Source organism: Lipotes vexillifer, unplaced genomic scaffold (assembly GCF_000442215.2).
Source record: "Lipotes vexillifer unplaced genomic scaffold, Lipotes_vexillifer_v1.1 scaffold1404, whole genome shotgun sequence".
Classification (NCBI taxonomy): Eukaryota; Metazoa; Chordata; class Mammalia; order Artiodactyla; family Lipotidae; genus Lipotes; species Lipotes vexillifer.
Window position 1 is genome coordinate 465,941 of NW_006796463.1, and position 12,798 is coordinate 478,738.

Sequence of the window (12,798 nt, forward strand, 5' to 3'; positions counted from 1 at the left end):
TTAAGATTGTCTCTGTTCCAGAAGTACAGTCTCATCTTTATCACTATCACGGGGAAGAAATCTGATGCAATGGCGAAAACCAGTGAAAAGGATATTATAGACTGAATAGGATGGGGCAGCAAGAGCGATGCAGACAGAAAACGAGGAAAGTATCAGAAAACAGCAATCAGTGATACAATAATACATATTTCTGCTTGCTAACACATAAATAAATTATAGTTGGCTTTTGTAAACATGAAATTGTCTTTCTAAGACACTCAGATATAAAGCAGCATACATAATTCAGTCAACCTTTCAGTTACTTAAAATAGACTTTTCAATTAGTTAGGAAATAATATCCTATTGCTTAGGGCTACTAGTCTCTTTTCTTAAAATTCATTCTCTCTCCTTTCTCTAAATTCTTTTGCTTAACCCAATATTATAACTGATTTTCTGCTTATCTTCCACTTGCTTTCTTCCTCTAGCATGTATTGTCTAAGACGTTATCAGTCCTGAAACCACAAAACACTTGCTCAAAAGTATGGGTTAGCAGAAAAGAATCCTGACTCTTTAAGAACTTCCAAACCTAAAGAATTACTGATTTTAGGCATTCATCCTGGAGATTTTGATTGTATTAGAAATAACAGATCTCATGCTTCACAAAATCAAAATGACAACTTCTTAGAGTCAGAGAATAAGAGGAAATGGGGAAAGAATGGTACTGGAAGTTCTTTTTCAGTATGCTCTGTATGGAATTGTTTTTGAATGACCCCTGTGTGTCGGAAATCTGGAGCAGCAGTGGCAATTAGGGAAGATGTCACTGTTACTGGAGGTTCAGAAGTGGGGGAGAGGTGTCGGGGGGACAAAGAAGAAAGGGAGGAGGAAGTGGGGAGTGGAGGGGAGGGATGGAAATGAAGGGCACATCCTGAAGAGATAATCCCTGTATACTCATGACATCATCCCCTGCATATATATATATATATGTGTGTGTGTGTGTGTGTGTATATATATATATACACATAGGGAATGGTCAAAGCATCTCTCATAGTTCAGTCACTTCCAAACTCAGCTGGAGGCAAGAAGAAGCACTAGAGAGCCCCCTTCAGCCTGTCTCTGACGTTTATGGACTGGGCTTGCTAGAAGGCTCAAGAAGATGATGGCAGGAATGAAAATCCAACTGGTGTGCATGATACTCCTGGCTTTCAGCTCCTGGAGTCTGTGCTCAGGTAAGCTCAGCTGCATTTCACAACTCCCTGAAGTGATTTCTTTTTCCATTTTTACTGTGTGTTGCCACTTAACGTTAATGTATCCAGGGAGAAGAGTTTCTCCCTTATTCTGGATTTCCTTTTTAGTGGTAGAAGCTGGATATTTTCTTTCTCTGTTTTATGATCACAAGAACTGAAAGATTTCTTTTTCCTTTTTCAATCTGCAAGGTAATAAAAGGGATTTCAGTGAAACACTTCATGTTCCCCTTTGCAATGTAACCACTAGAAAAAAAAAAACAAAAACGTGAAACAAATCAAGCTGGTCACTCTCTAATGAGAAGTACAGGAGTGGTGCCTGTCAAAGTACAAACCCATAATTAAAACTGATTGCATTTGAAATGTTTTATCTCTTCCTCATTCACTCTCTTAGGACATGGTGGCTTCTCCCTCTCAAAAATTATTTTCTTAATTGTGTGTATATTAAGATAACAAAGTGAAAATTGATGTTTAATGAACAAATGAATAAAGCATTATTTGTAGAAAATTATTTCTAGAAAAATACACAAAATACCAAGCTCCTTTAAGAATACATTTTATATAACTTTTCTGTGTGACAAATAGATGTATTATTAATTTAACTATTTTTTTGCATGTCATTTAAGTTGATACAGAATGTAACTGGAAAATTGTCATTCTTATATTGATAAAAATTATTTCCCTGTAGAGTATTTTGCATGTGATAATTAAGATGAAACCATACTTTGTCAAATATCTATCAATAGCTCACCTTGAAAATAAGATTTAAATTTAAAAGAGCAATATGAAATATTATAGTGATTGCAATATGCTCTAATTAATGTTGGAAAATAATTGAATGATCACATCAAGGTGGAAAAGAAAACAAGGGATCAATGCAGCAAAAAATATTTAGCCTGTTTTATACTGTTATATCATAAATATGACACTGAAATGTTTAATTCAAACTCCTGCTATGATTTTATGAATTAACTCAGTATAGTGTTCTATAACTTTATTTCTATTATCTTATAGTATTTTCTAAATTTTTCTTCTCTGTGAAATATTCATTATTGGAAACTGGAAAGAATATTCTAAAAAATCATCAGAAATCCATTTTCCACACTCTTGTACATGTATTGATGGACAACTCCACTTTTGCTTAAACAATTTACTTAATAGCCTGTGAAAAAATTGCTAAGTACACGTGATTCTAAATCACGAGAAACAGAGAAACAGAGAGTAGAGAAACTTTCAAAGTGTGTTTTGTAAAATAGCATCTCAAATTAAACAAATCTCAGTGTCTTTCTTATTCTAAAATTATCAACAAGCAATTTCCTTTGTTTTTATCTTGAAAAAATGTCTTATACATACCTTTTCATTATGTTTTTAAAATATCAATACATATATATTTTGTATATGTAAACTATTTCCAGTAAAAATTATCCAGCATATTTGATTAAATCTTTATTATATCATACAATCAGGTTTTTTTTTTTTAATAATGAGATTCAGTGATTAAACAACTCCAAATCATCAATAGCTCTTCTGGCATAAAATCCTGTGTTTATTTTCTTAAAAGTGCTTCTATTATTGTATTCTGTTAGCCTAAAGTAAAACTATAATTGTTTTTTTCCAAATGTTATTCTAACGAGAATGAATACATAGCAAAGACAATAAACTTCTAAGACAAAGTTTTTTGAGACTAATCTTAAATCTCTAGGTTATAATATAATTACATGATACGTGATTATACAGTAAACATGTGGTTTTGATTTTACTCAGATTCAGAAGAGGAAATGAAAGCGTTAGAAGCAGATTTATTGACCAATATGCATACATCAAAGGTAACTTTTTCTTTTTTTTTAAACCAAGGACTGAAAAACATATGAACTCTCATTATAAACATGATGTCCTTTTCCTATAGTAATAACTTCCCATTGAGACTGAAAAGTTCATTGGGAGGCATTTCCTTTATGGGGAAACTTTTCCTTAAGTTCAGAGGACTTAAGGGTGTTTATGTGACAGGGAAAGAAGCTGTATTGATACTGTATAGTGTATCAATCACTATACTGCAAATTTAATTAAGTAGTCACATATTATTTATGTGGACATGCAAATGTATTTTTAAAACTCCTCTTTCCATTCCAGTCATATTGTGTATGATGAAAGGCATTTTGGCCTCAAGATAAATACATAAATGAAAATTAAGTGATATTTTTGCCTTTCCTGTACTATTGGGGAGAGTAAAGTGGAGTTCCTAAATTAAGAATTAAAGTTCATGAAACCCATGAAAGAAATGTGGTAGAGAGTAAAGAGCAATAAACTGGCAAACAGAAGTCTTGAGATCTAATCCCACAGCTGTGACTTATGAACTATTTGCTCTTAAGCAAGGGGTTAGTTAACATTGCTCGCCTTTGTTTCCTTATTTTTAAATGTTGGGGGTGGAGTTTATGATCTCCTAGACATTTACATTAAGTCCACACCTGGATTTAAATTCTCCTCATAACAGAAGTGTTATTGGTACCTGCTTATTGTTTTCATTGAATCAGGTGAAACTTTGTACTGGACCTTATTATTCCTCTCTTGGGGTCTTGAAAACAAGGTTTTTAGATTCCAGCCTGTACCTAGGAATAAAACTCAATTAGAATATACCCAATGACCACAATACCACACAATCTTGATTTACCCGGAGTGAGTTAATCAGTGTGTATCTAAATGTAGAGTTAGAGAACAGGGTTCCCAACCAAAAGATGTTTCTCAAAGAAAAACATATCTTGAGGTGAGGCAGTCACCCGGTGCAATCAGTGTTGTAATGTTGAGGACTCCACAGGCGCTGTGGTAAGAAAGTAAATGCTCAGGACTCCTCCTGCCTCTTCCCTAATTGGATGAGCATGTTCCAGGTGCAACAACCCCTAGCATAGAAGTAGAATTATGTTCAATAGTGGGTGTGAAGGGGTAATAGCCATTTCTGTATGTGTATGAGAATGTGGGTCACTGTTATCTCAGAGCTAACAAAGATGTTTTCTACTATGGTCCTTAAAAGGCATTTGGGGAAAATTTAAATACCTATATATTTCCACAATTGCCCAGATCTACAAAAGTTGAACACATTGAAACCAATTTCTACCATAATTTGGTGGGTTTCCTATCAAGAATGATCAAATTTCATTGAGTCATTAAAACTCAGTGAACAAATATATTTAACCTTAAGATAACAGATCCTTTGTTTAATACTCAATCAGAATAGCAATGGCTATAATCACTTCAACTCATAAATAGGAAGACAAGTGAAGCCAATAGTCTGTTTTGAAAAATGGAACAGATTAGTATGCCTTAGTGTCTTGGTAGAGATTTTACCTCTATGATTTCAAGTTTATGTAGACAAATAAAGGTCCTAAATAATCTCCAAAATGTGATATGGTGTGGGGATTGCCAGCTACTTTGCAAAAATGTGGGAGTAGAGGTTATGATTCCTTCCCTGGCCAAGATGCTGCAAGGGAAAAACAATTTCAGTATATGAAGTGGTTTAGTTTTATTCTAAATTCTAAGAGAAATACGTAGCAAAAGTATAGACAGAATAACATATACCGCTTTCATTCAGTCATGGGATATATCTCTAAAACAGATCATGGAAGAATAATTGAATCCCATTGCCTCCTTTTTTACTTGAAATAAGTAAAATACAGACTATGATGAGGAAGCACCCAGAAGCATAATTATCCCAATTTTGCTGCTAGGATGGGAACATAAAGCTCATTTCTTATTTTTTATAAAACTACTATCACTCATTTCTCTGTGATTCAATTAGTTTTTGGTGTGTGTAGTGTTCTATGCAAATGAAAACTCTAAACTTTTGACCATTTTAACCAAAATACTGTATCTAAAATTTTGAAATAATAGTATTTGATATTGGTATAACTCCATTATTAAAAGCTTCAGAAAGCTTCAGCTTTCTTCTTTCCACTCTAAAGGTAATTTCAATTTTAAAGTAAAACTATTTAGACATTGAAATACTAATGTAGAAATACTCTTAAGCAACAGAAGGCCAAGAGAGATTCCAAAGCTTGAAGAGAAGGGGAAGATAAAGAAATTAGTTCTCACAATACAATTCTATTATCAGTGGTAGTGCTTTGGTAGAGTTTTATTAAGAAACAGAACTTTGAAGAAGAGAATATGTTTTCTTTAGGCTCTCAAAAAGCTGCTGGAATGATGTGATTTTCTATGATCAAATTCAATGCCTTGGGCTTCCCCGCTGGCGCAGTGGTTGAGAGTCCGCCTGCTGATGCAGGGGACACGGGTTCGTGCCCCGGTCCGGGAAGATCCCGCATGCCGCGGAGCGGCTGGGCCCGTGAGCCATGGCCGCTGAGCCTGCGCATCCAGAGCCTATGCCCTTGAATACAGTAAGAGTTTAATAAATATTTATGTACTAACAATAAGAATCTAGGATTTATTACTAGCCCTTACCTTTTTTTTTTTTTTTTCGGTACATGGGCCTCTCCCTTTGCGGAGCACAGGCCCCAGACGCGCAAGCTCAGTGGCCATGGCTCACGGGCCCAGCCGCTCTACAGCGTGGGGGATTTTCCTGGACCGGGGCGCGAACCCGTGTGCCCTGCATCAGCAGGCGGACTCTCAACCACTGCGCAACCAGGGAAGCCCCTAGCCCTTATCTTTTGTATTCAGCCGTAAGAACTTCAGGGCCCCACCACAGATGACTTTATTTTTACTTAGGTGAAATACTTGAATTCACCATGAATTCACCAATTCACCAATTCAAATGCTTGTAATACATTTGAGTTCAGTGTGTTATAGATAGTGACAATTAGTAATATAGATTAGGTCCCATTTAATTAAGGAAACCAAAATTTGACCAGGATCTTATTCAGTATTAGGAGTTTAATCAAATAATGCTAAGTAAAACCCACAAATATTCTTGTTTTCCTCATTTTAAAAGCAAGAGAAGACAATATTCTAAATTTCTTATCTATAGGCTTAGGTCTATTATAAACATTTACGTAAAATAATTTAATAAATAAGAATGTATATTGTTAAAGAAAATTATTCATGACACTTGTTAAAGGTAGCAAGGAAGACTTTATTCAAGAGGAACTATGGTTTTGCAAAGATCAGGCTCAACTCCGAGCACAAGGGCAAGTGTGGATTTACAGCCAAGGAACAGGGTTGGGGTGGATCATTGTATGGAAAATTACTGAGGAAACACTAAATCTAGGAGGATTCTTGCTAGACAACTCAATAGAATCGTAGGATGATCAGGTATCAACGGTGGGGCATTTTTACTAACTTGACTCAGAAGGATTCTTGCTAAAACTGGACTAAATAGACCAAGGACAGAGCCCAAGGTTGGGATCTCTTCAAGAAGAGGGCTCAGAGGATCCTAACTCAGATTTCATCAAAGACAGAGTCTTTGTCATTTTCTTGAGTGAACTGTTTAAACCTTATAAGAAATGTTCTTAAATACATGTCTATTTAGACATCCTATGGTCAAAAGTGCCCTCTCTGCGGTGCTTCCAAAGTATGACAGGGGCTAAGGTGATATAAAATAGTATTATACTAGTGAGTGATGTAGTGACTGTTTTAACTGGCAGAAGAGAACAAAATGCTTTACTCAGTTTCCTCATCCAAAAAAATAATCAGACAACACAAGTCCCGACAGATACTTTATGAATGAAGCATTATATGGTCAATTAGTTTGGGGAGCATTGGATATTATGTTAGCACCGTTGAAAAGTTACAATGAATATTTGCAAGTAAAAAGCTCAAGAAGCCTTTAAATTTCCTTTAAACTTCCTTTATACTCACGTTTTCCAATTCACTTGACAGTGGAACTCCTTTTTAAAAACAGTGAGTACAGAGCTAATGTTCTAAGGAAAACACTCAATCAGATGATCTCTAAAGAGCTTTCTGAATGTAAAATTGTAGTATCCCATTAATTGGCAAGACATAAGGTGTTGCTGCTACACAGTGGAGCATGCTGCCTCTATGTTTCCCATAGCAGAAAAATTCAAGAACAGGCTGATAATCACATTCGAGGGGCATAGTTGAATGTATTTCCAAACTGTTTGAAAACATTATAGTGAATATTTTTGTACTCACAGATTTGCATGTCCCTAAGGTAAAATCTTAATCAAAGGGTAGGCACATTTACAATTTTTATACATATTGCCAAAACACCTTTCAAGAAATTATACCAATATATACTCAGACCAACAAATATTTAGAAGAGAAAGTGTCTGTTTCTCCATATCCTCATAAGTACATCAAGTGTACTTATACTTTTTAGGGTCTTCTGATCTGATAGTAGCCAAGTTGAACATCATTCCACATATTTCTGTTCCATATTTCTTCTTTGATAGCGATTCTTTGACTTGTCTGCTCGTATTATTTATCTGAGGTTTAACACTTTTTAAGTGTTTTTTTGTTGTTTTTTTTTAAATTGGGGTATTCACCAGTTTCTTTTGGAAGAGCTCCACCTGTGTTAAGTATATTAACATTTTGTGGCAGCTTTTACAGTATGTCTTGCTTATGATTTTAGTTCAGGCTGTTAATTTTTGAGAGATAATTTACACATTTATGTATTTAAAATTATCTTTTCCTTTATGGATTCTGGTTTGGATATTTGCTTAACAATATTTTTCCAAATTTATAAAATAAATTCTGTATATTTACATATTTTTATTTTTACTCATATTTAACCCATCTGGATATTGTTAGACTATAATATGTCAATAAAAGTTATAACTAGATCTAAATCCAGATTTCCCCATAGCCAACTGTCCCAAGGACTTCAAATGCAAACTTTGCTATACGCTCTTCTATCGTATTTACTTGGATCAAATTTTGGACATTATATTCTCTTTTGTTGAGTTTTATATTTATGCTTGTTCTATTAATTCACTCTTTGATTACTGCAGCTTTAAGATACATTTTAATGTCTGGTAGAGTAAGTCCTTCCTCATTACCTTTTTATTTTTCTAAGTCTTCTTAGTTCTCACATATTCATACTTCCAAATTAACTTCATAATTGTTTTGCTACACTCCCTCCTCTAAACTTCCAGTCTCCCCATATTTTCCAAATTGGAACTTTGATTTGGAATTGCATTGCATTTGGAGAATAATTCAGAGAGAATTGACACCAATAAAATTGATACTAATATTTTTGAATCTTCTCATCACAGCGTTGTGGTCATTCAAAAAAAATTTTTTTTATGTTCTTTAGAAAAAAATTATGCTTTTCTTCATCTATGCCCTTTGAGATGTTTGTTAAGTTTTATAAGTTATTTCACACTTAGTTTCTCCAAAAATTGGCAAATGAGAAAGTTGTTAATTATGGTAATAATGGTTTCAGACAAGATCTTATTAGAAAAGGATATTTTAGAAAATATTATAATTTTCAAATAAATAAATTGATCAGCTGTGATGCTACCTGTGACAACTATTAATGTGTGGAATAGATTCATGGTCTCACACTACTGTAATTATCCAAATCTATCAGTATCACCTTGGCCGCTGTTCCATTAGACACTAAACTGAAGTGTAATAAGGAGAGAGTGGTATTTTTAATATTTTCACCTGTGACATATACATATATATTTATGTATTTCTACTTACTGTAATTTCTATTTTCTTTCTTGCTTTGCTCATGTATGTGTGTGTTTATGTGTATTAACTTTATTGCATTTGGTAAATAGAGGATATGAAGTATTGACACTATTCAACTTTGTGATATGAAGTTACTAATTAATAACAGTGTTTTTATTTGGCTAGGCTAACAATTCGATCTTAACAGGTAATGGCTTAGCACAATAGAAATTTACTTCTAACTCTTACAACACAAATTTTAATTGCATTAACTATTTGTTTCTACATTTCAGATCAGTAAAGCAAGTGTTCCCTCTTGGAAAATGAGCCTGCTGAATGTGTGCAGTCTTATAAATAACCTGAACAGCCAAGCCGAGGAAACAGGAGAGTTTCCTGAGGAGGAGCTTATTACAAGAAGGAAATTTCCAACTACCTTAGATGGCTTTAGCTTGGAAGCAATGCTGACAATATACCAGCTCCAAAAAATCTGTCACAGCAGGGCCTTTCAACACTGGGAGGTAAACAAAAGTAAAATATGAATATGATTGTGGTTATACTAGTTAACTCTCATTTGTACTGATTTTTTTTTAATCCTGATCATTATCATAACAGGAAGACTTACAAATATTAAGGAAGAATAAACCATGTGTTGAGGTTAACATTCCTTCAGATCTTCAAAGTGTCCTGCAAATATTTGGAGTTTAGCGAAATATCTTTTCTTTGGTCTTAAAAGGGGCATCTGTCTTAGGGCAGATTTGGTACATATGCTTTTATTGTGGATGGCATGGTTAGGCAGTTTTTGGTGGTGGTGGTGGCATGCCTAAGAAATTTAGGAAACTCAAAATGTTTTCTTAGAAACACATAAGTCATGTGTGTTTATTTATAAACAAACACAGAGCACAAAAGGTTCCAGTTTTATTTGAATATATTAGGCAAATAAAACCAGAATGATAGGGATATATACATATTTCTATTTTAATTGAATGTGTGGATTGTGGATTTCAATCATCCTTAGAAGCTAAACAAGGTCCACTATGGCTAGTACAGCCAAATTTCATTATCCAGAACTACCACAAAGGACTGGATGAATCAGTTCTATTAAATACTACACTGGTGACTCATCACCTTTGGTTTGGAAATTTTTGGAAGAGAAAAGAGAAATGAAAATGCTTTAAGAAAAAATAAGAAGAAAATTTTAAAATTTTCCCGACAAGGGAAATATTTCTTTCAGATTAACCCCTAAGAGAAATTTGTTTCTTGTTTCATATTCTGGGCTTATACCAACACTGGGGATCTGAGGGTCTGAGGATGCCTTTCCTGCTAATATAACAATCTCAATAACACAATGTCACAGAGATACGCTGTGGAAAAGAGGAAATGAAATACAGAACTTCTAGTGTTTATTCTAACTTGTAAACAAAATGATATTTTCCAGATTAAAAAAAAAATCTAGTTTTAATTTTTCTTGCTGGATTGTTTATCCATTAATGCCAATTCCAGCTAAATGATTTTCTCTTTAAAATATTACATCAATAAAACTTGAAAGATACTAATTTTAACATAGGGAAATATCAATTATGTGCTGTTTATCCAGGAAAAAAAAATAAACCCTCAATAAACTATAATACAGACAAATCAGGTGCACATAAGATTAAAACTTTTGCTATTTTAAATGTTGTTGAGTGATTTAAAATAAAATGATAGTATTATTCAGAGTGTAGTACAATTAGTAGACTATGTGCACAGAGAAACAAAAAAGAAACTAGATTGTCTGACAGTAGCTGTTTTTCCTTCTATGAAATTGAACAGCTGTGGGTTGAAATAAAGTACTTGTGATATGATTCAATGCATATGGATTATGATTAAAAACTTACTCTCCTGTCAATATTAGTTATAGTCACCCCAAAGTTTAGAAGACCTTCACAGATATGAATACAGTTCTTACCTTGAGCACTGATTTTTTAAAAAATTTTGTGTAAATCATGTGCAAAACTCTGGAAAGAGCTCCTAAATATTTTATGCCAGTGGAACATCTGAATCAGAACAGTACTATCAGAAAAAGCATTTGGAACTAATTTTAGAATGCAGCATATTTGATGAGGTATTAGACAAAATTCTACATAGAGATTAACTCCCTTGAGTTTTTGAATGTGAACTTGCTTTTAATGATTAACTATTAAGCAGCACAATCTAAAGATCTTTACCATTTAAACAGAGCTTTCACATATGTTAATTTCTACAACAGCTGAACACGTAAGCAGAACAAGCATTCCTCTCTCTTTGACTGAGAAATAGATCTTTAGAATGGCTTTCAAGTCAAATCAGTAATTAACTTAATTGAATATAAAATTCTATTGACCTTTGAGGCCAAACCTGGTTTACTAGATTCAAAACTTTGTATTTGTGGTGATTTATGATATAGTTCCATCTTTTGGTCTACCATAAATTAAAGAAAAATACTCAAAGTTATATTAAGTGTGTTCCTTCATTTTGAGGTATTAATATATGGCCTTGACAAATATAGAAAACAAATTTTAAAGGCTGGCCTGATGAACTAAGGGCACAGAACAGAGAAACAGAGAAATCATGTTCTCATCCTGTCTCAGCCACTTGATAGCCACCTGTTCTTGGGCAAAACATTTAATTGTTGTGAACCGCATACATCTCATCCACATATGTCTTACTGTCTGAATAGCAAATAAGGTATAAGGTAGACAAATACTCTGAAATGGAAGACTTTATGCATGTAGGTTTCATTCATATTCGGTCTATCTTGCAGTTGATTCAGGAAGAGGTTCTTGATACTGGAAATGACAAAAATGAAAAGGAAGAAGTTATAAAGAGAAAAATTCCTTACATTCTGAAACGGCAGCTGTATAAGAATAAACCCAGAAGACCCTACATACTCAAAAGAGGTTCTTACTACTACTGAGAGGATATTTTATTTACATGTGATTGTGATGTACCATCCTTTAATTAAATATCAAATTATATTTGTGTGGAAATATGACAGAACACAATTATTTTGTCTCTGCTGCAATTGTGGTTTATTAGATGTGATTTTTCTGCATTAATATAAATTGGACTAAATGTTTTCAAATAAATCTAGGTCTTGAGCATGATGTGTTGTGTATAACTGGAGTAGATATTAATTAAGTCATATATAGAATGTTTCGTCATTTTGCAAAGCACTTAATGGGTTGTTGAAAGAGTCAAAATGTTTGACATTCTAAACCAAATTATAAGAGATTAGAATAGAGTCTTATGGCAAAGTCTAGCTTACATGTCATTAACCCAAAACAAAATAATAGCACCTGTTTTATTATCTGACTGGATGTTTTATCGAATTAAAAGAAATACGTGTTCTCTTCCAAGACTTACTCATGAATCTCTCAGATATGGGGACGGTAATAGTAGTAAAATAGGACCATCTTCAAAGAATGTTTAATGAATTATTATTCTGCTTATCTTAATGAATGATCTTCAACTGAATTTGTTTTTCTGTTAAATAAACTTAATAGCTAACAAAAAAACAAGCCATCAGAACCATGTTTCTTTGCAGATTTACTATCATTAGAAGAGTTACTCTTTATTGACATTTTTCCCTCACATCCAGTAAATGATAGCTTTATTTTTAACCTCACTGAGGAATTTATGTGACTAATATTTTTCCCACTTAGGAGACCATTTATGAGGCAAAAGGCATATTTGAAATAACTCCTCATGAATTTCCTTAAACACTGTACTTACAGTCTCATAAGCCCTCACAGCCCTTACACCCCACCATTAGCAGTGGCCTCCTAGACTCCTGCTCTGACAGGGGGCCTAGGAGGACCTCTCTTTACAGGTTGCATCCTAGTCCCATAGTCATCTATGAAGGAAGATATCAGGATTTGACTTATTCTGGAATTAAGGAGTTTTGAGAACTCTATGGCCTTTAGATGAGATCGCCCCCTCCCCTAGGCTAAACCTCACTTGGTAGGATTTAAGTGTAACTCAC

At 33.8% G+C, this 12,798-nt stretch overlaps 1 protein-coding gene across 1 annotated transcript; it reads left to right on the top strand.

Moving 5' to 3' along the window:
• Positions 1-1,023: 1,023 nt before the first annotated feature.
• On the top strand, positions 1,024-12,344 carry NTS (neurotensin). Its single transcript, XM_007468627.1, has 4 exons — positions 1,024-1,205; positions 2,985-3,046; positions 9,092-9,316; positions 11,578-12,344. The coding sequence occupies exons 1-4, from the start codon at positions 1,133-1,135 to the stop codon at positions 11,728-11,730; spliced, it is 513 nt and encodes a 170-aa protein (XP_007468689.1). The 5' UTR covers positions 1,024-1,132; the 3' UTR covers positions 11,731-12,344.
• Positions 12,345-12,798: the final 454 nt, after the last annotated feature.

What these genes read in the sequence shown, in the direction of transcription:
- NTS (XM_007468627.1), top strand. Translation starts at nt 1,133, where the DNA reads ATGATGGCAGGAATGAAAATCCAACTGGTGTGCATGATACTCCTGGCT. An exon ending in CTCCTGGAGTCTGTGCTCAG is followed by an intron (nt 1,206 to 2,984) that starts GTAAGCTCAGCT and finishes GATTTTACTCAG; the next exon opens with ATTCAGAAGAGGAAATGAAA. An exon ending in GGGCCTTTCAACACTGGGAG is followed by an intron (nt 9,317 to 11,577) that starts GTAAACAAAAGT and finishes TCTATCTTGCAG; the next exon opens with TTGATTCAGGAAGAGGTTCT.